The sequence below is a fragment of the Zootoca vivipara genome, chromosome 2 (assembly GCF_965207765.1).
Source record: "Zootoca vivipara chromosome 2, rZooViv2.hap1.1, whole genome shotgun sequence".
NCBI classification, from domain to species: domain Eukaryota; kingdom Metazoa; phylum Chordata; class Lepidosauria; order Squamata; family Lacertidae; genus Zootoca; species Zootoca vivipara.
In genome coordinates, this window is record NC_142584.1 from 55,439,675 (window position 1) to 55,466,792 (window position 27,118).

Here is a 27,118-nt window from a genome sequence, read left to right on the forward strand (position 1 = left end):
CCTCTCTCTGATGTGGATGGTCGTGGTCGGCTGGTGGGGCGTTTTGCCTCTGCCCGGGTCCCCCTCGAGCATCCCGCCGCCCAACGAAGGCTGCTTCCTGTTCCAGACGCTTCTCATTCAGAAAACAACCGCCACCATCGCCCTATAGCTGCCATCAAGGGGTCTGTTCGGAAAGATGGTCCTTTCCCTTCAGAAGTCCTTATGGGAGGGGGGTCTCGCTGGAGAAAAGACGGCTGCGGCTTCAACCCAAACCCGCGGTTATTCCATCAGATATTGTGTTAGGCAGGATGCATCCACCTCTTATTTCCTCACCCCTTTATTATAATTGGGTGTTTTAGGGTTCCAAGGCCCCCTCCATATTTACCACGGGATCAAGAGGAACATTTGAAAAATGAGAGATATTACTAGATCGGGTGGTCCTAGATATCATTAGGCCTTGCGTTGAGTTCTTTGCAGCGCAAGCCTAACCGTGACTACTCAGAAGTAAGTCCTGTTGAATTAAATGACGTTTACTCTCAAGTAATAGTTATGCAGCAGGTGAAAGTGTTCCTGCTACCCTGGGGTCTGTCAAACCACTGTAAGGCACAAGAGCCCTGCTAGTATGTTTAGGTTATTTTATTTTATTTTTTATTTATTGCATTGTACTTTTGTATTTGTATTTACTGTAGTTTTGCTATACTTTCTTTTTAGTAATCAGTTCATCACTTTGGGGGCTGTGACCAAAAAACAGTACAGAAAATAACCAATGATGATGGCTGGTTTGCAGTCCCACACAGTCTGTGCCTTTCCCTTTCAGGTTCTCCTCCACCCCAGATGCTATGCAATAAGGACTTTGATATTGCCACATGTGTTTGTATATTTGTTGCCAGGGTGTGGGAAGTAGGAATACCATTGCCTCACACTGTTAGCTTCAGCTGCCCTCAGAATGGGACTTTCAGTAGGGAGCAGGGAACATGAAAAGCTCAGACACAATAGCCCTTCCTCACTCAGATCCTCTGGACTGTGAAGGAACAGGCTCTCAGGGCTCTCAGGGCGCACAAGAAGGGTGCATGTTGTTGCCAGGGTACATGAAGCAATCATTTGGAGATTTGGGGGGGGGGAGATGGGAAGAAGGGGGGGAAGCAGAGGGCAGAGGCCATTGGGCATTTAGCTCTGTTGGGATGCTGCCTGGTAAAGATAGCTTATCAGGCAACATTGGGGCGAGGTAGTTGAAGTGGGGTGCCCCTGCTACTCTTTAATATACTGTGCAAGCCTTTCCTCCATGTGACTCACTTGTTGAAATGTTAGGCATTTTGCTAACATTATATAATTATATATCTGTTTTTGGTCATGTTTTGCTTTTTAGAACGCTAATCGCACCCTGAGACACTTCATTCAAACATCAAATTACCGTAGGTAGGTTTCCAGGGTGCAAAGGGATTGTTAGCAACTCTGCAAAGGATCATAGCCTTAAGCCCACTAATTTCATTAGATCATCTTAACTGTATGCTGAATTGTGGTTAGGATGTGAATATAAGTAAGGTCCAATTGCTAGGTTCTTCTTTGTAAGCATGACATATTAGCTGGATGTAAAGATAATAATGATCTGGGCACTGAAATCCTGCATTCAGGAAGTCTTGGTAAATAATCTGCTTGTCTTATTTTTCAAAGTATTGTTTGCAGCATGAGAAAAAGAATGCCTGATTACCTTGATTCTTCCCATTGTATAATGCTTCCTTAACTTTTGGCTGCTGCATAGTTTAAGTTTTCAGTATTTGATCAACAAATGTATTCTGTACTCAAGTATTAAATAACTCAAGCGGCTGGCGTCCTTACATGTAACTTTGTAACTGGGGCCAAGAATGGAATGCACTAAACTATATTCTACTAATATCATTTCAAATAATTTTAGAAAGTAAAATAGTTCTGTGATTAGGAAATGCTTTACTAGGCAAATATTTAAAAGGGTTAGGTAACATTCGTATTGTTCAGGGCAATTATAAGTAAAATTAATGTGGTTTGGAGTTTTGTACTTGGTTTTTCCCCTTTCAGAAAAAAACTGAAAATACAATGGAAATAAGACTTGACTAATTAATGGGATAGGGATAAAGCTTAGTCAGTGTGACCTTGTGTCAGGGGAATGGCCCATCTGTAGAAAATTCAACATGCCATTGTGCCAGGTTAATCAGAAACATTGTCAGGATATTGGTCATAGGAATCTAGCAACCATGTTCTTCTCTCGTCATTAAACACTCCCTCCATTAAACACAAAAAATGATTGTGGCCTTCCTCCACGATAGAAAGATTGCATCATGGAAACGTCTTCTTTCACAAGTCACTTACTAAGGATGTTTTTTGATGTGCAGTAAAAGCCAGAATGAATCTTGTTGATTTCATTTTGATAGTATCACAGTTCTCTGCTTGCAGGATGTGTTCTTTGCCTTTTGGTATTACATTGTACAACCTATTTCCCAACCCCACCCTTTCAGGTAAGGGATGTATTGGGACTCTCTGAAGCTGAGAATTTACCATAGCTGCCAAGTTTTCCCTTTTCTCGCGAGGAAGCCTATTCAGCATAAGGGAAAATCCCTTAAAAAAAGGGATAACTTGGCAGCTATGGAATTTACTTCTTGTGACAGTTTAATCTAAAAAAAATTAAAAATTGACACAGGAACTGCATAAATTCAAGCCTACCAGCGAGCTACTTTTACTTTTATTTATTAAATGTCTATACCACCCTTCATCTGAGGATCACTGGGCAGTTTTAAAATATTAATACCACAAAAATACATAACAGTAGCAAGAAAAAACCCAACCCCCAGTGTTTAAAAGGCCATAGAGTGTTTTATTAGCAAAAGGCCTGGGAGAAGAGGAATGTTTTTGCCTCTAGTGTGTGCTAACATTCATTATTTGCTACTGTCTTTGTAATAATAGTGTTATGAGATGTGGGTACCAGATTCCCCTAAATTCTTGGGTCTGATAGGTGTTAGAATTTAATCAGTGTTTGGGGTATTAAAATTGATTGCCAGACACAAAATTTAGCAAAGTGTTAAAATACTGGCCAAACTAGCTTCCTATTTTCAGGAAATCTCCTGGGAGATTAGCCATTAACCAAAGACAAAGGGAAGGTAATGGGCCATTAGGAAAGCCAGACAGAGGGCACTTTTTGCCAGGCAGAAAATGGGAGGGGTCTGTTCCTCAACCCAGATTTACCGGTAGTTTGGAAGACAAAGGAGAGTTTTGAGGTAGAGTTTTAGAGGTAACTTTAGGATTGGGTTTTTGCAGCAATGTTGCAGTCTGTAAAATGCAGCAAGTTGGAGAGAGGGTCAGAGACATGTTTGACAGCATGTTGGATTTCTGTTTTAATCCAAGGCTGCAGCTATGGAGGAAGCTAGACCCTCTTGGAGTGTGATGATGAGAACCTTTCCATTGTAGTCCCAGGTTGTATATATGTGTGAATAAACCATATATCATAAAGACACTACCATACAGTCTCTGCTACTCCTCATTTCCTGAATGAAACATGAACCCTGTGTAAGCACCTAGAAACCCCTGGAATCTTGCACCACTCAGAGATTGGTGTAGCGTGCAAAAATACATATGTATATGCTTACCTTCTGGCTTTACCAACTGGCTTTAGATCACATTTTGAATGGCAGATGCAGAACATAGGGTGCATTTATATTCCGTTCCATATATCTACAAAAAGGAGGCTGAGCTAGAACACTGTAGAGTCCATGGACTGTCATCCTCACAAGTGCTAACAGTTGTTTCTGGGAGGGAAATGCAGCAAAAATGTATCTATTGCATTTAAATTATAAATCAAACCACAGTTAGCATAGGCACAGGGATTTGGCAAGCACTGAGGTACATTCGATTATCAGAGCCTGCAAAATTGTTTTGATCCCACAACTGAGGTGTAGAGCAGGTTGGTGTGAAAATGGTCTTCCAAGTCAAATCCTGCTGATGCAGAGCTTCCCCACCACTGTACTTTCCCCAGAAAACATGGGCAAAATATTACTAGAAACCATCCTCCCTGAAAAAGTATTTCCCAGACAGGAAAATATTCAAACTTAGCACCATGCTTATTATATTTCTATTGATACGTATATTAGAAGAGAGTGGAGAATTCACATCATTGTAGAAGTGAAGGCTGACATTACAAGAAGATAATGGGTGGCAGTCATTACTTGATGAAGACATAAAAAGCTTTTATACTTTATACATGGCATTCTGTGTAATGCCATGAGTCTGAGGAAGGAACTAATGCATTAACACTATTAGGTATCTGAAAAGGTGTGCATGCACACAAAAGCTTACACGTACCAAGAACAGTTGGTCTCTAAGGTGCTACTGGACAATTTTTTTATTTTTTAAAATATTTCGACTGTGTCAGACCAACACGGCTACCTACCTGAAACTATTATAATGATTTATATTAATTTATAATATAAATACTAGATTGAGGAACATGTTTAACTACATCATAGTGGTTGAATTCTTTCAACAAATGATATGATTAATCAATTGGTTAAAAAAAGACCACAGATATGTAGTATCTTGGTTTCTGTTTTAAATATAATGAAAATAAAAGCCACTCGATAGCACTTTTGACATGCTTGTTTATATTTATTTATTTTTCAGCAAAAAAGATTAGAATGTGGCAGACTGCCCTTATATCTGAAAACCTGAACCCTCTGGCTAATGGGGGAACCTATCACTGTCATGTTGGTGCCACTATATGAGGAGTGGGCAGAAAAAAGTTTTCAACTTTGTTTCAGCTCATTGGAGGGGAGAAAATAACTTTTAACTCATTGGCGATTCTATATAATGAACATTTCACATACTGTATACCAACAGGCAAGTCCCAAAGCCTGTACTCCCAAAATCATATAGTGTATGTAACGGAGTAAGTAGGTTAGTAGGTTCCTGTATGTAGAATGATTTGGAAGTGACCATTTTGCCTGCAGAATGCAAAGTAACTCGTAAGAACAGCAACCATACCCTCAACATTTATTTAGATAACTATCTAAACTAAATACATTAAACAACAGTCTATAAAACAAGCAGCAACAGGAACCGCCCCCCCCCCACGGCCCAAGCCCAAACACGCTGGGTCTGGCTGGTGGTAGTTATTCGACAGCGAAGAAAGCTCACTCTGCACATCCTCAGAGATACCCTATTATTTGTTCGTCGCGCAGAATTACTGTGGGTCATGTCTTGCATTGAAAATAGATTTTCCGCGAGCTCGGTTGCAACGAACTGATACAGAATAGAACAGACTTCCTCAACCTCGGCCCTCCAGATGTTTTGAGACTACAATTCCCAGCATCCCTGACCACTGGTCCTGCAAGCTAGGGATGATGGGAGTTGTAGGCCAAAAACATCTGGAGGGCCGAAGTTGAGGAAGCCTGGAATAGAACCACAAGCAAAAGTCCGGGGCAGCGCGCTCGCCGCCCTGTCCCTTTAAGCACCCCCGCCTCCATCTCTCCCGGGCCGCTGCTCTTCAGCCATAAGCCCCGCCCACGGCCCCTCTCGCTCACTCTGTCCCGGAAGTGCCACGTGTACGGAGTGCGCTTGCGCGGCTGCGTCCGGGCTCTTCCGGTGTGAGGAGGGTGAGCGCCTCCCCGCCCTCCCACTCTGGGCTTGGCGCTGGGGCCGGGCGCGCAGTCACGGGAGCCCGCGCACCGACAACCTTCCTGTCGCCACCGCTGCCACCTCCACCACCATGGCCCAGCCGGGGAGACCCGCCGCCTACAGCAGCCAGAACGGGGCTGGGCAGCCGCAGCAGCAGCCGTACAGCAACGGTGAGTGAGGCCAGGCCGCGTCCGGGTGGGGTCGGGTGGGGGCAGCACACGGGCTGCGCGGAGGACCCGAACATGCCTGCGCTGGTGGCTTCGGCGCTGCCGCAGGTCTTGCGCCTGGAAGGACCCTTGGGAGGGGGCGCGAGGCGAGTGAGCGCCACCAGCAAAGGCAGGGAGCGGGGTGTGTGTTTGTCTATATGTGTCTAATGAGGAGCGCTGGGTTTTCCTTCTCGTTTGTTAGCCCGCCTTGCTGTTAGAAACAAGGGCTAGACGACTCACACGGCTTTGGGAGCCTGGGAGGGTTTCTACTTCTTAACCCTGACCCAGACCTTAAGGCTTCGTTTCCTGACCGGCTCCTTAAGTCGCGGTCACGGCTTCTCTAGTAGCGAGTGACTAATGGGGAAATGCTTTGAGCAGTAGCACTCTGATTATTGTTGTTGTTGTTCAGGCTTGGTTTGATATCCGGGTTTGGCTTCATGGCAGACCTTCGTGTTTCCCTGCTATGAGACTCCCGAATGTGGGTGCCCTGGTGGCACCCTTAAAAGCGAAACGTTCCTTGCCGGAATATTCACGTACCTTAATGCAGAACAAAAGGAGACAGTGTCGAGTGACTGCTCTGTACAACCAACTGCTCTTGTAACCCTTTAAAGGTAGTTTCTCGATTTCACAATCACTTGATCAATGATAAGTTGCTTCTTCGGAATAACAGCCCCAGAGCTTTTTTGTAAGAATGAACGGCTTGAGGTGAGGAGGGCTGCGCAGTGTGGTAGTAGCTTTATTTTGTGTTCTTCAGCTGCTACAAAGAATCTAGTGCATCATGACCAAGAACTGCTGGTGTGAGTATTTGGATACAAAGTATAAAATCGAATCTCTTTTATCTCACTGATTGCTCAAGTCTTTTACTGTGGAACAAAACTATAATCTGAGACTCTGTGGATACATGTCTGAACTATGCCCCTTCACCCACAAGTACACCTACAAATGTTTCTGGGTTAAGCAACACAATTTGTAACCTTTAGATCTGGTCCACTGTGCATTTATGTGGTTGGATGGGGCTGATAGAAAGCATTTGCTATACAGTATATCCTTAAATTGTCCTTGTTGGAAAACATAGGAGGGGAGGGTGCTCTTCTGCTTGAATCCTGTTTGCTGGTTTCTCACAGGCAATCACTGTGAGAACAGGATGCTAGAGTAGATGGGTCATTGGCCTGATCCAGCAGGCTCTTCTTTTGCAGCCCAGTTTCCAGATTTCTATTGTCTGAAAGACACTTTTCTTACTGATTTCACCAGTCCTTAGTAAGTACAGGATTTATGGGAATGACCACAGAACTTCATTATCTGGAATAATAAAATGCTATGGCTGGTGGCAACATTCATAAGCCATGGCTTATGAAACAATAGACAAGCACCATGGAAGTATGTTCTTCCCTATCCCTCCTCTTCGTGTTGCATGCTAGCTATAGCAAAAACATTCTGTCTTCTGTTAAGCCAGAGTTCCCATTACATACCAACTGGGAAACTAACTTAATGTCAGACATCCTGATTTGCTAGCAAGCATCAAACCAATGAATTATTGCTGAGACGTATCGTGTGTACCGTGTTTCTCATATTATAAGACATGTCTTATATTCATTTTTACTCAAGAAAATAAGCCTGTGGCTTATTTTCGGGGGTGTCTTATTTTTTTAAAAAAATTACGGTACCTCCTCTTCCTGCTGTGGCTCGGCGCCCGGAACTGGCTGCTGTGCACTTTGTTGGCGCTTCAGCAGGGCACGCTGCTGGGTCCTGCCGGGTTGGGGCTCCAAGCTGTGCGCGCTGCAGCTCTTGCTGCGTCCCGCCGCCGGCTTGGAGCTTGGGAAAGCGCGCGCTGCTGCCTTTGCCGGCTCCCGTTCCGTTGGGGCTTGGCAAAGTGCGCGCTTTGCCGAGCCCCGACTGAGCGGGAACCAGCAAAGGCAGCAGCCCGCCGCCGGCTTGGAGCTCGAGCCGGCAAAGGGTGGGCTCCCCGCCGTGTAGTGCTGCTCCCATCCAGAGGAGGCTGCCAAGGGTGCCGAGGCCCCGCCTCCTCTTCCTCCTCCTTCCCCGTGTCCTTGTCTCGGCTCTGGCTGAGCCAGAAGAGACGGCGGGAGAGCAGCACAGCGTGAGCACAGCGCACGCCAGGGAAGGAGGAGCCAGGCCGGGCGGAGCTGCCGCGCTGCAGTACACGAGGAGCCGGAACACGCATCACTTCCTCCTCCTTCCCAGCTCCCACCGGCGGATCCTCTGCCCCGCCACAGCCGCCCGGCCTGCCTGCCTGCCCGCCCTCCGGCTTCCACACGCCAGAGGCTCCTCCTCGCCCTCCGGCTCCGGCTGCGCTACCTCTCGCGCTCCCGGCTGCCTATTTGTCTGGGTCCCTGCTTGCAGCTGCTGCCGCCGCTGCCCTCTTCCTCCTCCTGTCTCTCGCCTGGGCATGTCGTCCTGTTTTCCCTCGCAGAAGGTTCTTGCTGTCGGCCGCTGCCTGCTCCTTCCTCGCTTCCCGGAGCCGCCCTCTCAGACCTTTGCCGGGTCCCGCTGGGTTGGGACTTGGCATGGCGTGCCCTGCCATACCAGCATGTCTTATTTTCGGGGTACGCCTTATATTTCGCTAAGTCTTGAAAATCCTGCCATGCCTTATTTTGTAGGGATGCCTTAAAATATGAGAAACACGGTAGAGTTTTGTAAACCATAGCATATAAAGCTCTGGACAATGCTGCCTATATTTCCCAATGATGCCTCTATGTAGCAGCAGAGTGCTGCACATTAGGTTCACATAAAATCAAGTTGCTTGCTCTTGATCACATTTCTAAGCAGTATCTGAAATCTGTGTAGCACCTTAAAAAGGAACATTTCTTGTTTTGGAATCAAAGGAGGAAACTAGGTTACAGATTCACTGTGGCATTTTGGAATACTGTATCTTCACTTAGCTGAAATATCCTTGAGGCCTCAGTTACCATTTTGAACTTGGTTTGCCTATGTGGCACTATGTTTATGTGGTGGTGGGAGGATCTTGATTCTCCCCCCCCCAAAAAAGTATGGCTCTTACACTTAAATAGCTGCACATTTATACTTGAATATCTACAGTTGAAATGGCTAGCTTTAAAAGATTGTTTTATAAAAATCATAATTTAATTATTTGTCTCATAAGAGATTCTTAGTAAAGTTTAGATACATGAATGTGGCTTGTGTTTTGCCAACATCATGAATGGCTCATATAGCATAAAGACAGCCCTTCTTCTGAACAACTTGTGCTCTAAATAGAACAATCTACAAGCAGAGAGTAGGTTGCCAAAAAAGTGCTGCCGTTAAAAATGCACAGTTCTGAACAAATGAATTTAATCATATGTTAATATAGATGGAGTAAAGAAGAAGTAAGTTTAGAACAAGCTGAAACAGGGAAACCAGTGGCCTGGATCAGACATAATGGGAAACATGAATGAGCTCCTCCTGGCCTTTATTTATTTATATGCATGATTGGAGGAGATTTGTTTAGCAGAAAACCAAGGTTTCTAGTTATGCCTAGAGAGGCCCTGAGGCCACTGGAATATGTGAGGGAAAGGAGCAAAATATCAGGCTAGTCTGATGCTTCACAATAATGGGAGAGTTCTTTGCTTGTGGAATTAGGAATTGGTTTGGCCACCTCATGAGACGAGAAGACTCTCGGGAAAAGACCCTGATGTTGGGAAAGATTGAGGGCACAAGGAGAAAGGGATGACAGAGGACGAGATGGTTGGACAGTGTTCTCAAAGCTACTAACATGAGTCTGACCAAACTGCAGAAGGCAGCGCAAGACAGGAGTGCCTGGCGTGCTCTGGTCCATGGGGTCACGAAGAGTCAGACAACAACAACAACATCTTAAAGGAACTTTTTGACAGAGTAAATAAATACCCACCCTTTACACATGTCAGGCATACCGCTGGCCCACATTCCTTTAACACCCATACCACCACTGTGCAAGGCCAGCAGCAAAGCCCTAGTCATTGTGTGAGCTGATATTGTGGTTTGCTATCTGGAAGGTAATGTTTAATTGTATGAATAGGACCCAAAAATCTAAAGACTGTGTGTAAGGATGAATGTAAATGTAGAACTTTCCAGGTCTTTCAGTTTGTGAGCTTCTGAGCAGACCTGAGATTCCAGCAAAACGTGCCTGTTGCAGCCTTACATGACACACGTATTTCTTCCTCCACATCCTTTATACTCTAGTGATTCATTTCATTCCCAGAGAATTCTCATTGGACTTACCCTTGATGCTTTGCATCTCTTGATGTACTCACTTCGGCTGTTGTCATTTATTTTCATGACTCCTGGGACAACATATACTAGCAGTGGGAAACTTCCAGCCTGTGGGCCTAATTAAGCCTGGCATGAGTCTCAATTTGGTTTTTGATGCCTTTATCCACAAAACACACCCACTTGCCCCACATCTCATGTAATTAGTGGTATCAGGTGTGAGACAGGTATGGATTTGGCTACAAAGGAACAAATGAGGGCTGAGGTCCTGATCATTCTTTTTGAAGTGGTGCTCCCTGCCAGGGCCAATTGATAGTTACTGGCAGGGAGTCCCATTCCGACTGGCTGTACTAGGGAGTTATTTGACCAAAATAGTGCAGTTGAGGGGGACTAACTTTATCTGTTTGGAGCAAGCTTTGAATTCAGAGCACTTCTTCCAAATGGTGCATTGATCCTTCTGCAGATGCATGCAGAGAGGGAAATACAGTTTGGAGGAATGGTTATAGCAAACCCCTTTGAAGGTATGCTTCCCATCTGTAACCTGATGTTGTGACAGGTAGGTGGTCTCTCTCACCTGTCAAAAGTTACCCTGCTTGGGGGGTGGGGAATTGGGGATCCATCATGATGGCTGCCCAGTTCCCCACACCTGCCTTATACTGATACCAATCCTGTTTATCTTGATTTGAATTTTGTAATTTTGCTGTCTAGTATTGTTTTGATTCATTTATTGTATTTATTATACTTTTGCTGTACAGTCAAACCTCGGTTGATGAACATAATCCGTTCTGGAAGACCACTCGACTTCCGAAATGTTTGACAACCGAGGCACAGCTTCCAATTGGTTGCAAGAGCTTTTTGCAATCAAGCAGAAGCTGTGTCGGATGTTCAATTTCCAAAAAACATTTGAATACTCCCGAGTTTTCGGCATATGGGAGCCGATACGTTCCAAAGAAGAGGCATTCAGGAATCAAGGGTTGACTGTATATTTGTTTTGTATTGGGAAGTATTTTTATTTCTCCTGTGAGCCACTTTGAGCCCAAGTTAGTTGCTGGGGAAATGACATACAAATATTAAATAAAATCATTTTAAAAATCTTCCAGATCACTTACCCTAAATATTACAAGGATATCTGGATATTCTCCAGAACACATCTGCCTCGATGCAGATCTTCTTAACAAAGAATGCTTACAACACTTTCATATAATAGAAGAGTGGCAAGCTCTAAAGAATGGAAGAGCAGAATTCAGCTTTGAACGCCAGCAATGAAATGTATACAGGTGCAATTATAGTCTGGTATACCCCTGTTCATATCACCCATAAGTTTGGTCCTTCCACGGGTAATTTTGTCTTATTGCAACTTCACATACTCTGTGTCATTTGATTACTTTTCAAAATTATGTGACATTCCTGTCCTGGAACAACAGCAGGATATTATCTGGGGATGGGAAGGGAAAGCGCATTCCTAAATTTACTCATCTTCATGAAATCTGGCTTGAGGAATTAGAAATCAATGAGAACACACTTGACTGTTAGAAAGTGTGGGATCTTGCTGCTTTCTGAAAAACAGAAAGTACAGATCAGTTGGAGAATTGACTGAATTGATGAGCTGTCATCTTGAAACTGAAAATCAAATATGAAAGAGTATCTTAGACTACTCATGTTTGGCAGTTACAGTATGCATAGAACACACAGCTTTAAAATAATTATCATATTGGCTACCAAATTATTATTTTAATGGCTGGGACATTTTGCATGCATGGGGAATGATTATCCCAGTAAAAATTATGCTGTATGGTAGGTATTATTTCTCATGGATCTTAGCATTTTGTTTTAAAACAGCAGAATTGATTATTCAGAAACAGATTGTATTTTGCGGAACATCACCAATGATGAAACTAAACTTATATTTGTTCACCAGCCACAAAACTGAACAAATAAACATCTGTTTCAAGATAAGCTATCTAAAAATGCAAAATTAAAAGATAGTCAGCATTCCATACCCAATTTTTTTGAGGAAACTGTTTTGGCAGGTTGCCCTTTATTAAAGATTATTTTCCAAATTATGCCTCTGTTCTTAAGGTACAATTTGAGAGAATGATGGGCTTCCTGATACTGAATTTTCTCAGAAAAGTTTTTAAGAACTATTCTAGGCACCCCAGCTCTCCATGAGTATTTTCTCTGAAGTGAAGTACCCGGTAATACTTTGGATAAAATTGTATGTGCATTTGAACCTTTTCAGGTATTGAACAATATTGCTAATAGATCCAAAGCAGACTCCCCAAAATCTATTTTACAGAAATGTTGTGTTTATGTACTAAAATGTTGCTGAAAATTATTTAACTGACATTAACAGTTGTATTGAGGAACCCAAGTGCTTACCATTCTCACATTCTACAAAATGCCACATGCAGTTCTGCATTAGAAATATTGGAAATCCCCTTCAGTTTGCACCTTGGTGTCTGTCATTATTTGTTACTTGCTTAGTTATTCTACAACTGCAAGCACTGGAAATATATTTGTACTCCAGCTGATAAATTTGGTAAAATCTACAAAACAAGGCCTTTTACAATGAAAATAAGCAGGCTGCACAGTCACCACATCTTCCTTGGCAAAATTCTTTTTGAGCCTGATGCTCTTGATCTGTTACTTGGATCAGTGTGGTGGTATTTGATGTGACTCTTCAATAACAGGAAAGACTCCTGCAGTTATTTGTTGTTTCATCTTATTTGTAGCTGCCTGTTTTGTGTTTTTGTTTTATGCCTGCATTTGTTTGTGTATGGCCTGTGGCTGAAGCAAATTAACTATACCGTGGTCCCGTCTCTTACTGCCTCATGGCGGCTTGGAGCCAAACCAGATGTGACACAGGATACATGGGGAACATCTGCTGACAGCTCCTGTTCTGTTTTCAGTTTAATGCAGTTGCAGCAGGTTCTAAATTTGATCAAGGCAGTAGTTTGGGATGGTCATGCCTCCCTCTTCTTTCACATTTGTAGGGGAGACATCAGGTCAACTTAATATTTCCTCTTTGGGGAGATGGATGGAAGTGTTGGATTTTTTTTTAGGGCTAAGCATCCCCTTCCCACAGCTGTTGCTCTGATCAAGCATGGAGCTCTCTGTGGCTGCATTAAAGTAACAATCAAAACTGTTGTGATACATTCCATATCAGGCCCATAGGGAGCCTAAAAGTTTTGGGAAGGGGCACCAAAAAAGCAATAGGGTATTTATCTGGTATGTAGGACTTCTAAGGACAAAATTGTAAACTTGTTTTTATTTAACCTTTAACTGTGCTGCAGCTTGTGTACATTCAAAATATTTCACTAAGCAACTTCAACAATTGCTACTTTTCTTGCAATCAATTAACAAAATGGTAACCAAACAAGACAAACTACTACCGGTAGTAGAAAGTCAAGAATGAGCTTCAACAGTATTCTTAGTTCATAACAAACGTTTTATTGTTTTTGATGCTACAAAATGTAGTGAATCTAAGACCAATGCTCTATCATCATGGTGTTACAGCTTAAAAGAGCAAGATCTGCTTTACGTTATTACAGTACTGGCAATAGCTTTGAACCTAAGACTAGTGTTAAATTAGGAAAGCAGATTTCAGCTGTTGCAGTACTGCTTAGAATAGTCAGTGCAGTCTTAATTAAAAGACCATGTCCTGGAAAAGCTGTTCCATATTTTGTGAGCTCATATGCAGATTGCACCAATGATGGACATTCTTCAGTAAGGGACTTTACCAACTCAAGCTCTGATTTCAAGTAGTCTAGCTTTTTACAGCGGTCTGGATTGTGTTTCAGTATTTCACTGAGTGGATTCAAATTGTCCTCATTCAGCGCTAGAGCAAATGTTTGCAAGCTACAGATAAAACAGTATTGTATGTCTCCTTGAATGTGTTTTTTGATTTATGAGTGCAATGGTCAATAACTCACCTAATTGGTGAATTTAGATACTTAAGAACAAATTGACCAGCTCTGTCAATCTTCCTTCTTTCCATTTTAATGGAAAGCATTTTGCCCTTGTCACATGATGTTTCATGATAGACAGATTCTGCTCCAGTACCAGCCCAAATAAGAGCATATTTAAGAAGAAAAACAAAGGTTATCATGTTCATTTTCTAAAATAAATTTAATTATCAGTTTATTAAAAGTTTGGGGGTGCAGAGAATTTGGGGGGCAATCTCCCCTGTCCCAACTACAGACCTGCTTCACGTGCCTCCTGCATGACACCCGGGTTGGTGATTCAGGGAGTTAACATGACTTAATTCCATTCCCTTGTGTAACCATGTGCCAACCAGCTTGCTATAATGCTACAGTGCTAATGGAAAGGGTCTCTGCTTGATTTGGGGCTATTTCCTGTCTCCTCTGGTAGCTCCCCACCTCACACCAAAGGCCTTTACTAAGGGTTCTTAGAACCTTTGGAGAAGATTTTTAAGGTCACAGGGAAATATAGTGAGGAGCAGTGGGTTGTGAATTGCCTTGGTGCAAGCTTCCCTTCTTTTTGTGCAACCATATGATGGCCCTTGCATGTAGTGATTGCATACCTTTTTGTTTGACTGTGCAAAATCTTAAACATGTTAGCTCTTATTATACCCATGGTGAACAATGATATGGGGGCTTTATAATGTGAAGCAAATTGGCAAAAATTGCATATACAGTGGTACCTTGCTTTGCAACTGCAATCCGTTTCGCAGAGGCGGTCGCTCGCTGAAGGCATGCTTCTGCGCATGCCATGTAGATCGCGTCTGCGCATCCGATGCTGTGGAACCCGGATGTAAACACTTCCAGGTCTGCAGCAGTCGCTCGCCGAAGCGGTCGCTCACTGAGGTAGGTGTAAACCGAGGTTTGACTGTAGTTAAAGATATGACTGCTTTCCCGGTGGCTTTCTCTCTGCCTTTAACTTGTATCTTCAGGAAAATTTAGTTTCTGTTCCTGAAATGTTTGTATTCCTCAATGGCAAGAATATATAGCATTTATCCAATTATTTCCCTCCTTCCCCAGGTCCTGTACAAAACCCAATGGTGAATTCATCACACTTACCAGGTGGACAGGGATACAATTCTTTTGTCCCAGGCATGTATTCTCAGCAAGCACCTGCAAAGAATCTGGTGCATACATCTTCTGGACCCTATAACTATGGTGCACCTCAGAACGCTTCACCTTTTAGTAATTATCAGGGACCTGGGCAGACTCTTAATCGGGCACCTATTGGATCTATTTCTGTAGCAACAGCACAACAGGGACCTGTTGCCCAGATGCCTCCTCTATCGCAGAACTCAACTGCTGCATCAAGCTCTGCAGGTACCTTTCATTCTGGAGTTAATCTCCCAGCACACTCAAACTGGCAGTACGGACAGGCTCCTTCAATTCAGCCAGCAATGGGCTCTCAGCCAAACCATTTTGCTCATGCAGGGGCAACTCAGCCATTGTTACCTTCATCAGGGAATACAAATCCATCAGCAAGCTATCATGTTTCTTCTGCTGGAGGTCCTCCAGTTCAAAACAGCTATACAAAGCCAGGTAAGAAAAGAAATTCTCCCAATATATTTCTGCAACTGGAGTAGTAAAGAATATTGACTGTCATTCATCCTGAGCATTCTTGAGTCTAGACTTTTGAAATAATGATGTACTTAAAAGCAATCAATTTTGGAAAAACGAATAAATGTTCTCATGTGTATTGTGGGTGGAAATCAGTGCTTTTTTCTGGGGGGATGCAGAGGTACGCATACCCCTAAACATTTTGTGAATCTAAGTTTAGCCTCATTGAGGGGCAGTATTTCAATAGGGGTAGGAAAATGAGTGTACCCCTAAACATTTTTAAGATAAAAAGCACTGGGTGAAATTCAACATTGTGCTATTATTATGGTTCCAATAGTGCAAGCATTTTGCAACAGACAAGTAGAAGCTTCATTGTTGCTGGTATGAGAAAAAGGTGGGTGGGGAGAACACTTTATCCCTGCTACATCATGGTATATGTTGTATCTTGTGGCATTATAGACAGAATGTGTCAAATGGGTGGGGGTTACACCATGCATAGCTCTTACCTACAGAATGATTTGTTACAATTGTATGAAACAAAATGAACAGGGCTAAACCTGGTGGTGTGGGTAGCCAAAATACATTTCACAATATTCACGCTACACTAATTAGCACTGACATTCTAAGTGAACTCCCTCAACCAGTCCCAGCAGTTTTGTATGACATGATTGCATTGTGAGTGACTATATTATCGTTATCATCATCATCCCTAGCCATTCTGCCTAACTAAGATTTCTGTGCATATTCCTACACCTGCTCTTTGGATTATTATGCAGATTGTATTGAAAAGCGGGGAGTAGAATGAGTTTGGCTTTGAATTTTATTAAGGTCACCTGAAATATCCCTCATGTAGAAGAAATTTAATGCACTTATAAAACCCTCTTGGTTCTCTACCAAAATAAAAGTAATCAGAAGCAATGTTGACTAATGTTCTGATGATTCTTGCAGGTTCTGTTCCTCTTCCAGGTAATCAGCTAACATATTCGCCAGTTAGACCTCCTTTAGGACCTCCTCCAGTTAGCAGTCCAGCCTCTACACAGCCCATGGCTCCCCCAGCAAGCATGACACCCCAAGCTTTACAGAGTTCATCAAATACACAAGGAGGTAAGGAATCGATCCTGTAATAAGGAAATGTTATTTATTGTTACCACTAAGGATTAGTAGGGTATCAGTGTTACTCTATTAAACAGCAAAAACAAGAGTCTTGTTGCACCATAATATGTTTATACAGGTATAAGCTCTTAAAGGCAAGTGTATAGATACAGAGGTGAGTAGGGGATGGGTGGGGTTAAAGATGGCATTAAAAATCTAAAAGTATAGTCTTAGCAATTCAATTAGAACTTAATTAGCTTTCCTCAACTTTGTGCCCTCCGGATGTTGTTGAACTACAGCTCCTCTAATCCCTTACTATTGGTCATACTGGCTGGGATTGATGGGAGTTATAGTTCAACAACCTCTGGAGTTAACCATTCACAACAGCAGTCAGGGGACCCTCCCACATGGCAAGGGAGGAAGGAATCAGCATTGATTTATCATAAACTTGAGGTGACAGTCTTTATCCATTCATAACTTCCAATTCACTCTTATTTTTCTAAAATAAGAAATATTCATCTGGTTCAAGTATGATCAAAGTAATCTGGAGGGAAGAACAGGACATCTTTTGTCTTCAAAATAGGCCAGAATAATGAAATCTTGGCTGCAAGTGTCTTAAGCTGCTTTTGCTTTTCAAGTAGATATCCCTTAGGATCTGATTTAAACTCAGTGTGTTATTTTATGTGCCAAAAAGCTTATGCCTTACTGGATTTTTAGGACTACTGTTAACCTGCGGTGCTGTGGGACAGAGGCCAAGGGGTAGACACCAATTTTATCAGGCTGTGTATTTCTATATTTGCATTTTTCTGTACCAGAAAGTGCATTTGGAAAAAGTCTGTTAAAGGTGACTTCTACACATCCCTTCTCATATCATTCATGTAAGCATGCTGCAGAAAGGTAGCCTGATTAATTGTGGATATTGTACTGTTTGAATGGGTGGAATTGTCGTGTAGGTTCCAGACTAAGAAAAGCTGTACATAATGGGGATTATTTAACCTTAACAACATTTAACCTTTGCATGTCATCCAGAATTGTTTTTAGTGGTAAATGACCAATAAGCAAGAACTACACAAGTACTAGATTTATGCATTTGCTTTTAACAGATGCCTTTCTTGGCAGGTGATCCTGCATCCACTGCAAGTGATGGATTGTTGGTCCAGAACAATTATGATGCAATAGAAGGAGGAGGCTTCTTGGGTAAGACATACTTTCTTCAATTTATCAGCCATCTCATTGCTACTTCATGACAGCAGCTTCCTGCCTCTTCCACTGCTTAAATGTAAATATATGGAGAGTTAGCTGTTTCAAACATTCTGAACCTAAACACATGGGCCTGTTTAATATCCATGCAATGGTGTGACAGGTAAGCCTTTGGGTGAAAAGATTTATAAGCCTTCTGGGGCAAGAGACTGAAGTCTGTAATAGTTTGGCCTCTGCTCTTTAGCCTTACCTATTTTAACGAACACTGTGCTGATTTTGTTTGGAACTGTTTTACTTGTTTTCATAATGGTAGAAACTACTGGGCTTGTTTGATTATATTGTAATCTGACTTGGGATCTTATGGTGAAATATTATGAATACATTTTTATTCTCCAGAGCTAGAAACTGAACATAACATGTAGATTATACATTGTTTAAAGCTAAACCCACTTTAAGTTGAATGAGTTCTTTTTAATTTTAATAAACTTTAATAATTTAACAGGTAGGATTAATATTCCTGAAAGTATTAAGTCACTCACCGAACTCATTGGGCAAGATGATAAAGTCTTGACTACAGGGGGAAATTGCAAATTGTAGTTAAAACCTCCTAGTGCTGCTTGAGGACATAATTGGTCAAACACAAAGCATGAGGACAAACAGGCAAATGGAATCAGTTGACACTTGCAGAACTACAGTCATAGAATCATAGAGTTGGAAGAGACCACAAGGGCCATCTAGTCCAACCCCCTGCCAAGCAGGAAACACCATCAAAGCATTCCTGACAGATGGCTGTCAAGCCTCCGCTTAAAAACCTCCAAAGAAGGAGACTCCACCACACTCCTTGGCAGCAAGTTCAGTCACTAAGCTGCTGTTGGCAAATCAGGAGCTGAAACATGTTTCCTTTTCCTGATTGGCTAATTAATGAAAACCCTCTGGCCATATACAGTATTCCTAAATTAAGACTAGCAAGTTAGAAATGGAAATACTTCAGTTCCGTTTAATGTTAGATTGTAATGATATTGTTGCTGCTGTATGACCTATCCAAGTGCATGCTGCAATGCAAGCCTTAGGTCTTATTTAAACCACCTATCCTGCACAGTTGTTCACTCAGAAAGTGTTTTTACTTCAATTACAGCAGTGTGTGGGTTGTATTGATTCTTGGGAGCTTGTGGCACTCCAGATGTTGCTGGACTGGGGGGGCGTATCTCATCCTTGACCATTGGCCATACTGACTGGAGCTGATGGGAGCTGTAGTCCAGCAACCTCTGGATTCACAGTCGCAGGTTCCTCATTACTGAGCTAGAGTTTTCAAGAATGTGTAAAGTGGTATGCATATTGGTGTTGCTATATATAAAAAAATATGAAGAGAGTTCTACATTGTTATGACTGGAATCTTAGTGTTATTGCTTGCATTTTAATGAGTCCATTCTTCTTTTAGCAACTGCACATCCCCCTTCTGCTCCTCAGAATCTTAAAACAAACAGACATGTTGGAAGTGCTTATCCCACCTTGCCACCAGGCTACCAGAATGCATCTCCATCTGCAGGACCAAGAATGCAGTATCCAGCTGGATCACCACAGTTTCCTCAAGTAAATCTTTAAAATCTTACTTAAATGTTAACTATGAAAGCTGTCTTGGGAGTTCATTGAGCTGCCTTGAGCACTATTTTTGGGGGGGAGGGGGGACACAGAATAAAAATTTAACTAATAAATACATTTACATAAAGTCATTGCTGACTTTGAAAGTCAGCCTTCTTTATTCCAGAGAGCTTGAGTGAGTCTAATCCTGTATCTATACCAATTGAGAATTCTGGGTACATTATTTTTCTGCCAGTCTTTTCTGCATTCCTTCCTAATAATCAACAATCAAGCATTGTTGCTTGATACTGTAAAAAAATATTGTCTGGAATATGTGTTCCAAAAAATTATTTAAAGTACACAAAGATCAGATGAGGCCTTTCATGTCCAGTTTGGCTCTTAGCATTTTAGGCAATATCAACTTCTACTTAAACACTCCAGTGCAAGTGGTCTGCAAACATAGCATTTCTCCATCCAGATGATATGATTGAATTTTAAAGGTGATTCAAATGGCTAACCTTGCAATTCTGTTTTCATTAGCCTGGCTTGGGAGCAAATTCCTTAGCTGCATCTATGGGTGGACTGAGCCTTCAACCAGAAGGATTAAGACCTATTAATCTTCTTCAAGACAGAAATATTCTCCCTGCAACCCCATTGCAGGCACCTATTCCGAATTTGCATGAAGATATCCAGAAGGTCAACTGTAATCCAGAGTAAGGCCAATTTAAAAATTAATTATTTTGAGGGTTGGGGGAAGGAAGACTCTTCACTTTCACATGTCCTGAAGGTGTGTCTTTGTCTGCTTTTGAGAGCTTAGTCGATAGCTGGCATGTAGCCTGTGATTGCTTTTCAAGTAGGATTAATAGTAAACAGAAGAACACTTCTGTAGATACCCTCTTCAGAGTATGTCCCTGTGGTTTTCACCTGGGGTATTATAAACTATATTTAGATTTTCCAGTTGTTGGTGGTTGTCACACTGCATAAAACTGAATCTAAGCTTGTTGCTTGACTGAAACATTACGTAAGAGAGGGTCATAAGGAAAACTGTATCTGTCCTGATCAGGAAGGGGTGATGCATGCTATTAATAGTGACTTTCACCGTTTGTCCCTCATGTAGGTTATTCCGATGTACCTTGACTAACATTCCTCAAACTCAGGCCTTACTGAACAAAGCCAAACTTCCTTTGGGGCTCCTGCTTCATCCTTTCAAAGACCTATCGGTATGATACATTATGTAAAAGTCTGAGTGATGGGGAGTTGGCTTTCAGAATAAGGCATTCAAATAACCCTCCAAACAATATTTGGAGGATGGAGTGTGAGTGCTGTGCACATGCATTCCCCCCCCCCCCAATCCCATTTCTCCTGTAGGGCTTGAATCAAATGGGTGTGGCCAGTGCCTACAAATCGGAATTGCAAACCAGGATAGATCCTTTTACGCAATATCACCCAAAGCGACAGTTCAGTGGTTTGGGTGGCACTGCAGCTTGTGGTTTGGTTCAATACAGAAAGTAAGGAATTAGGCCCTATGTGCAAGGGAAGGAAGAAGTGTGGTCAAAATTCCCCAAACCATTGTTTTAGAAGGTCATATGACTGCAGCTAGTATAAATAGTTTTGTTAGCCTTGCCCTAGAAAAATGACATTTCCTGCAAGATGACATTTCAGAGACCCACTTGAAAGGAGCTTTCTTAATGGAGACCTTCCCGTTCTTCAACATCTTATCTATACCCTTGTGGTAGTAACTTTGTGCATCATTCAGCACTTGAAGCCTTCAAAAGCTGTATGGTTTATTCTTAACATATATTTCTGTTGCTAATCTTTAAATCAAAGAGTGCATTCAAAATCCGCCTTTCCCTGATTTTTAACCTGCTGTGAATAGGTTGCTGTTTGCAAATAGGTAGAGGGTTTCTAGGCTGGGGAATAACTACTTGATCCTAGTGGGAAATGATTGTGGCATCGGTTGTTATAATTGTAGACAGCCACTCTACCCTGTTTTCTTATAATGGGTTTCCTTTTTATGTAAAGGTACATTTGAATGTGACCTTACAGGATTAAGTTTAATACTCCAGTTTAAAAATATGCTGGTAAAGGTACTAGTGGCCAAAACTAAACAGGACTTCCTGATAAAACTTATTTAGGAGCGATTGTGATTGTATCCTGCAAAGTCATTGCACCAGTGGAACAACGTCCTCTTGCAATGGAATTTCCCTTCCCTCTCCTCCTCCTGCAACTGCCCCAGTTTGCTCTGGGGTTTTTCAAACCCTCTGCAGCAGTTTATGTGGGGTAAGGAAGGAGAGGGAAGGGAAGTTATGTGGGACAAGCAAAGTTGTACCATTAGATACAACCCTAGTAGTCCTTCTGCTTCCATTTCACTGCAGCAATAAACTTAACTTGGTGCATTGTCACTTAATTTTTTGCTTGTAAAACTGGTGATTTAACATAATAATGTGGTGGTACCCAGTCTTGCAAAACCATTCCCCCTCCCAGAGCATGATTCATGTATGTCTCAGTGTCAAATAAAACACTGGGCTGCAGTTAAAATAATTGTTGTTATCACACATGTGGAAACCCACCTTCAGCTGACAGAGACCCTAGTGTTTAGATCATTTGCATCTGGGCCAGAGGTAGGCACCCAAATTACACAAGGTGGCTAGTGCTTTCCCAACACATGACTTATAAAAACATTCCTCTTTTCCAGCAATTGCCTGTTGTAACCTCCAGTACAATTGTGAGATGTCGTAGCTGTAGGACGTACATCAATCCTTTTGTCAGCTTTCTTGACCAAAGGAGATGGAAGTGCAATTTATGTTACAGAGTGAATGATGGTGAGTTTTCTTTGTCAAATGAGCATAAATCCACTAAAAGCATCAACTGTATTGATATCAGATACCTGCTGTATGTTAATATGCTGCCTGATTCCAGTGGGACATAATTGTATCAATTGCTAGCTCTTTCAAGGGTTTAGTGCTTGCAGATGTAACATGTCAGGGGGATAAATTTTATGTGATAACCCTAGGGAATGCTAGGTGTACGACTATATCTAGAGTATTCAATCCCTAGAATGCTTGTATCTTGTAGTAAAGCACTATAATTTTCCCCTCTTGCAGTTCCTGAAGAATTTATGTACAATCCTGTGACAAGAGTTTATGGAGAACCTCATAAAAGACCTGAAGTTCAAAATGCCACAATTGAGTTTATGGCTCCTTCTGAATATATGGTGAGGTCCTTTACCCAAGCTACCTGCCTGCTATAACCCAATGAAAAACAGCTTCTGTTCTGTAGAAGACCATATTACCTTTACTGTCTTTTCCCTGCAGAGCAGGGCTTTCAAAGTGACTACCCCTGTTCTGTGGAATAGCATCCCTGTTGAGGTGCAACAGGTGTCTACTATCTGTACTTTGGGAGTCAACTGAAGACATTTTTGATATGACAGCCTTTTCCAGATGGATGAAAAGGCCACTGCCTTGGGTTTAAAAACAAATCAAGCGAACACCTGTCTTCAGGGGGTGGGTGGGGGGTTGTATAAAATTAGTTGTTTTTATGGTATGCTTGTAAATCATCTGGCAAAGCATATAAAATGCAATTTATAAATAAAAATATAAAAGTAAATCAAGGTAAATATACTGATTTAGGAAAAAGTTGCTATCTTAGTATAGTTCTCATTTTGATTATATTGCACTGTATTAGTTAGGATAAATGGCTGTGATCCACGTAGTGCCAAGCATAAGCATAAATAATGAGGGATTATCCATTTTTCTTTGACTATAGCATTCACACCATTTTGAATGCTGTTCCCTGGTGGTGTCCTTGCCATCAGGAATGACTCCCCCCATCCTTGTGTGTGTGTGTGTGCAGAAGGGAGCACAGATAAGCCCCGGAGGACATGCAGCACACCAAATCTATCCCATGGATACTGCCCACTGAATACAGCTTTTTGTAAAATTGCAAGCCTATTCCTTATAAACGCAATAGACTGTTTCTATTTACTCTGTTACACTTCTATGATAGAATTGTGACCCATAAGTGTATCAGGCTTGATTATCAGGCACAGTCTTCCTCTGTATTAATATGACACCAAGAAAAGGAATGAAAATCCTCTCAAATAAAGATGATCATTTTTAGTAGAGAAAATACCTAAGACACCCCAACATTACATATTTTAAAAAGCTTCCAGACTACCCTTCAGCAGTTGAGATACCAGGGGGTCATACAAAGACAAATAAAGCAAATTCATAATAATGCAATGAAGGATAAAACAACAAATTCATACATAAAAACAATAGCAAGCAAAACAGGTTGGATGCTAATCAACTTCACAAAGCCTCGGTAAATGTGTACTGACTGACATTCCAGAGATCTGGTGCCACAACAGGGAAGGCTCTGTCCCTCATTGTCACGTAATAATTAATAATTTATAATTTATACCCCGCCCATCTGGCTGGGTTTCCCCAGCCACTCTGGGCGACTTCCAGCAGAAATATTAAAATACAATAATTTATTAAACATTATTAAAGCTTCCCTAAACAGGGCTGCCTTCAGATGTCCTCTAAAAGTCTGGTAGTTGTTTTTCGCTTTGACATTTGGTGGGAGGACGTTCCAAAGGGCGGGTGCCACTACCAAGAAGGCCCTGTGCCTGGTTCCCTGTAACTTGGCTTCTCGCAGTGAGGGAACCGCCAGAAGGCCCCCGGCACTGGATGGAGGTGCCGACGCTCCTTCAGGTATACTGGACCGAGGCCGTTTAGGGCTTTAAAAGGGTTTAAGGCTTTAAAGGTCAGCACCAACACTTTGAATTGTGCTCGGAAACGTACTGGGAGCCAATGTAGGTCTTTCAAGACCGGAGTTATGTGGTCTCGGCGGCTGCTCCCAGTCACCAGTCTAGCTGCCGCATTCTGGATTAGTTGTAGTTTCCGGGTCACCTTCAAAGGTAGTCCCACGTAGACTGCATTGCAGTAGTCCAAGCAAGAGATAACTAGAATATGCACCACTCTGGCGGGACAGTCCGCGGGCAGGTAGGGTCTCAGCCTGAGTACCAGATGGAGCTGATAAACAGCTGCCCTGGACACGGAATTGACCTGCGCCTCCATGGACAGCTGTGAGTCCAAAATGACTCCCAGGCTGAGCACCTGGTCCTTCAGGGGCACAGTTACCCCATTCAGGACCAGGGAGTCCTCCACACCTGCCCGCCTCCTGTCCCCCACAAACAGTACTTTTGAACTTAACCCAGTGATGAGTCAGGAAGACAAGCCATGTGTATCGTGCCTTCCAAGGAAAAGATGATCCATAATATTTTTTTTCAAAGAACAACTGCTTGTTGTTCCTTGATACTAGCCTCAGAATTTCAAAACCTATTTGAAACCTTGGACATGATTGGGACAGGACATGGGATAATATTGGATGTCAGCACAAATACCTATAGCTGAGTATTCCAAATGTGTGAGAAATTTGGTTTCCTCTCCCACATTCCATTTCTGGCATGTATATTTCAAGTGGTGGATGAAAACACACAATGCCTGGTTGTTCTCAGTTTGGTTTCCCCCCCTCCTCCAGCAAAAACCCACCTTTTCCAATTGTGCTTCTAATTTTAATTTAAAATCAGCTAGGAGTAGTGTTGTGACAAGGTTTAGAAATTTAAATTAAGGTAACTCTCTCTTTTTCAGCTACGTCCACCTCAGCCTCCTGTGTACCTCTTTGTTTTTGATGTGTCACATAATGCAATAGAAACAGGATACTTGAACACTGTATGCAAGACCGTGTTGGACAATCTAGATTTGTAAGTCCTGCACATCTTTTCACTCTGTCCATATAGTTTTTAAATGTTCATGTCTTTGTCATGTTTGGTCCAGTCGTTTCATGTGCCAAACCTAAAATAATTCAATTGATGTTATTTCAAGCTGCCATTCTCGTAATACATGTAATACTACACACTTGCTGTGAATTACAGGTACCAAATTTCTGTTCATCACCGAAACAATTGACACTCTCAAGCTCATTGTATTAAAAAACCCAATTTGCTGCACTGTATTTCTTTACATTAAAACAACTAAAGGACTTTAGTTTATTGTGCTACTGTACTGGATTTCAAAAGAATATATTGAAGAAGCATATTCATGCAAATAACAAATGCAGGTACTTCATAGAGGCATTCTGATTAGGAACATTGTGCTTTTGTATTGTTTTTTCAATAAACAAATGTAAATATGTTGTAACAAATGAAATCTTTATAGAACCTACAATGCATTTCAGATATGCTTGGGATAACCCTAACCTAGATCCAACCCATTCCAATTTTTTTCTCCTTGCAAGATTATTTTTGGAGCATTGCATGGTGATATGTTTTTGTTACCTTAATAAAATCAGCATAAGGTTTTAATCTACTACATTGAACGCTGCCACCCTGAATGACATTTTGATAGCTGTTTGCAAGAAAAACAAAGCATTAACCAGAGGGTAATGCATTACAAACATTTATTCCCAAAGAAAATACATCTATCTGACATGAATGTGCACATAGGGCCTTATTAAACACGATACTAAGTTTCTATGTTTAATTTTCAGACTTCCAGGAAACACGAGAACAAAAATAGGCTTTATAACATTTGACAGCACAATCCATTTCTATAGCCTTCAGGAAGGTCTCTCTCAGCCCCAGATGTTGATAGTTTCCGATATTGAAGGTATGTAGAAATAATCTGTAGCATTAGATTTATGAAGTATGCTTTTATGAAGTTTGCTTTGTGATTCCTAGAGCAGGGTCCTAGATCAGAACTGGTATAATAGACTTGCTGCTGCAGAGGTGCAGGGAGGCTGCTCTTTCACTTGCTTCCTCAGATATTACAGCCCATTTCAAAGGAAAGGGCAATGACTCTCTCCTGTCACTTGTCTACTCCAAAAAAGGGGAAATTGAGGCACTGCTGCTTCCTGAAAAAGGCTGCCTGAATCAGCACATGGGACATCCTTGTGCCATTGCCACCCCAGAAGCTGCCTTTTTCAGTATGGGTCAAACCACCTTTTTTTACAAGAATGGGATGGAGCACCTCACTTGCCACTCTCAAGGCTTTTGCATCTTCATTTTTATCCATTTCTGTGTTCATTAAGCAACTTTTTACCTGGGCTTTCTAATTGCTGGGGTCATTCATTCCTCTTGGAAGGGACATCAAAGTTGTTGGTCTTGCCTTTGACTGGAGAAAGGGTTAACTGCTTCCTGCTGACATACAAGAATGGAACTTTGCAGTAAAACCAACTTTTCATTTTCCTGCAGAGGTGCCATTTTTTGTGTGTAGGAAAATTGCTAAAGCAGCTAAACCAACCCGTTCTGCTAAAGGATTTTTCTTAGTGGACAGTCTAAAGATGTCCAGTTGCATGCCATATCCTTGACTGAAGTGTCTGTTGCTGTGAAAGAGTCTGATATTTCCTGCCTGCCTGCCTGGACTATTTTGGAGAGAATGCTTTACAAGCACTTAATGCATTTCATAGATGTGGGGAATATTTAAGAATACTTCTTAATTAGTCAAACTGATTCAGAGAGCTTTCATCACATTTTTATTTTTCTTGCAGAAGTGTTCATCCCAATGCCGGAAAACCTACTAGTAAACTTAAATGAAAGTAAAGAGGTATGATTAATACTATGCAGTCATTATGCAAGTATATATTTAAAACAGATGTCATTTAACTCTGTCCTTTTTATCATTT

At 41.9% G+C, this 27,118-nt stretch overlaps 1 protein-coding gene and 1 long non-coding RNA gene across 4 annotated transcripts in view; both read left to right on the top strand.

Annotated features, from left to right (window-relative positions):
- Window positions 1–22: 22 nt before the first annotated feature.
- Window positions 23–1,474, top strand: LOC148686879 (uncharacterized). Its single transcript, XR_015948165.1, has 3 exons — window positions 23–161; window positions 691–796; window positions 1,346–1,474. It is a non-coding gene; the product is annotated as an uncharacterized LOC148686879 (long non-coding RNA).
- A 4,052-nt stretch (window positions 1,475–5,526) lies between these two features.
- Window positions 5,527–27,118, top strand: part of SEC24A (SEC24 homolog A, COPII component) — a 33,536-nt gene continuing 11,944 nt past the window's right edge. The window contains exons 1-12 of one of the 3 annotated variants that reach the window (XM_035105466.3): window positions 5,527–5,786; window positions 15,026–15,544; window positions 16,511–16,666; window positions 17,774–17,851; window positions 19,293–19,444; window positions 19,973–20,145; window positions 20,550–20,652; window positions 22,128–22,254; window positions 22,537–22,646; window positions 25,087–25,199; window positions 25,985–26,103; window positions 26,984–27,039. In XM_035105466.3, the coding sequence (XP_034961357.3) occupies window positions 5,708–5,786; window positions 15,026–15,544; window positions 16,511–16,666; window positions 17,774–17,851; window positions 19,293–19,444; window positions 19,973–20,145; window positions 20,550–20,652; window positions 22,128–22,254; window positions 22,537–22,646; window positions 25,087–25,199; window positions 25,985–26,103; window positions 26,984–27,039 (1,785 nt within the window). In that variant the 5' untranslated portion in view covers window positions 5,527–5,707. Of the gene's footprint in view, window positions 5,787–13,773; window positions 14,852–15,025; window positions 15,545–16,510; window positions 16,667–17,773; window positions 17,852–19,292; window positions 19,445–19,972; window positions 20,146–20,549; window positions 20,653–22,127; window positions 22,255–22,536; window positions 22,647–25,086; window positions 25,200–25,984; window positions 26,104–26,983; window positions 27,040–27,118 lie in introns of those variants that run through there. The other 2 variants (XM_088661917.1, XM_088661918.1) reach the window with 2 other exon arrangements.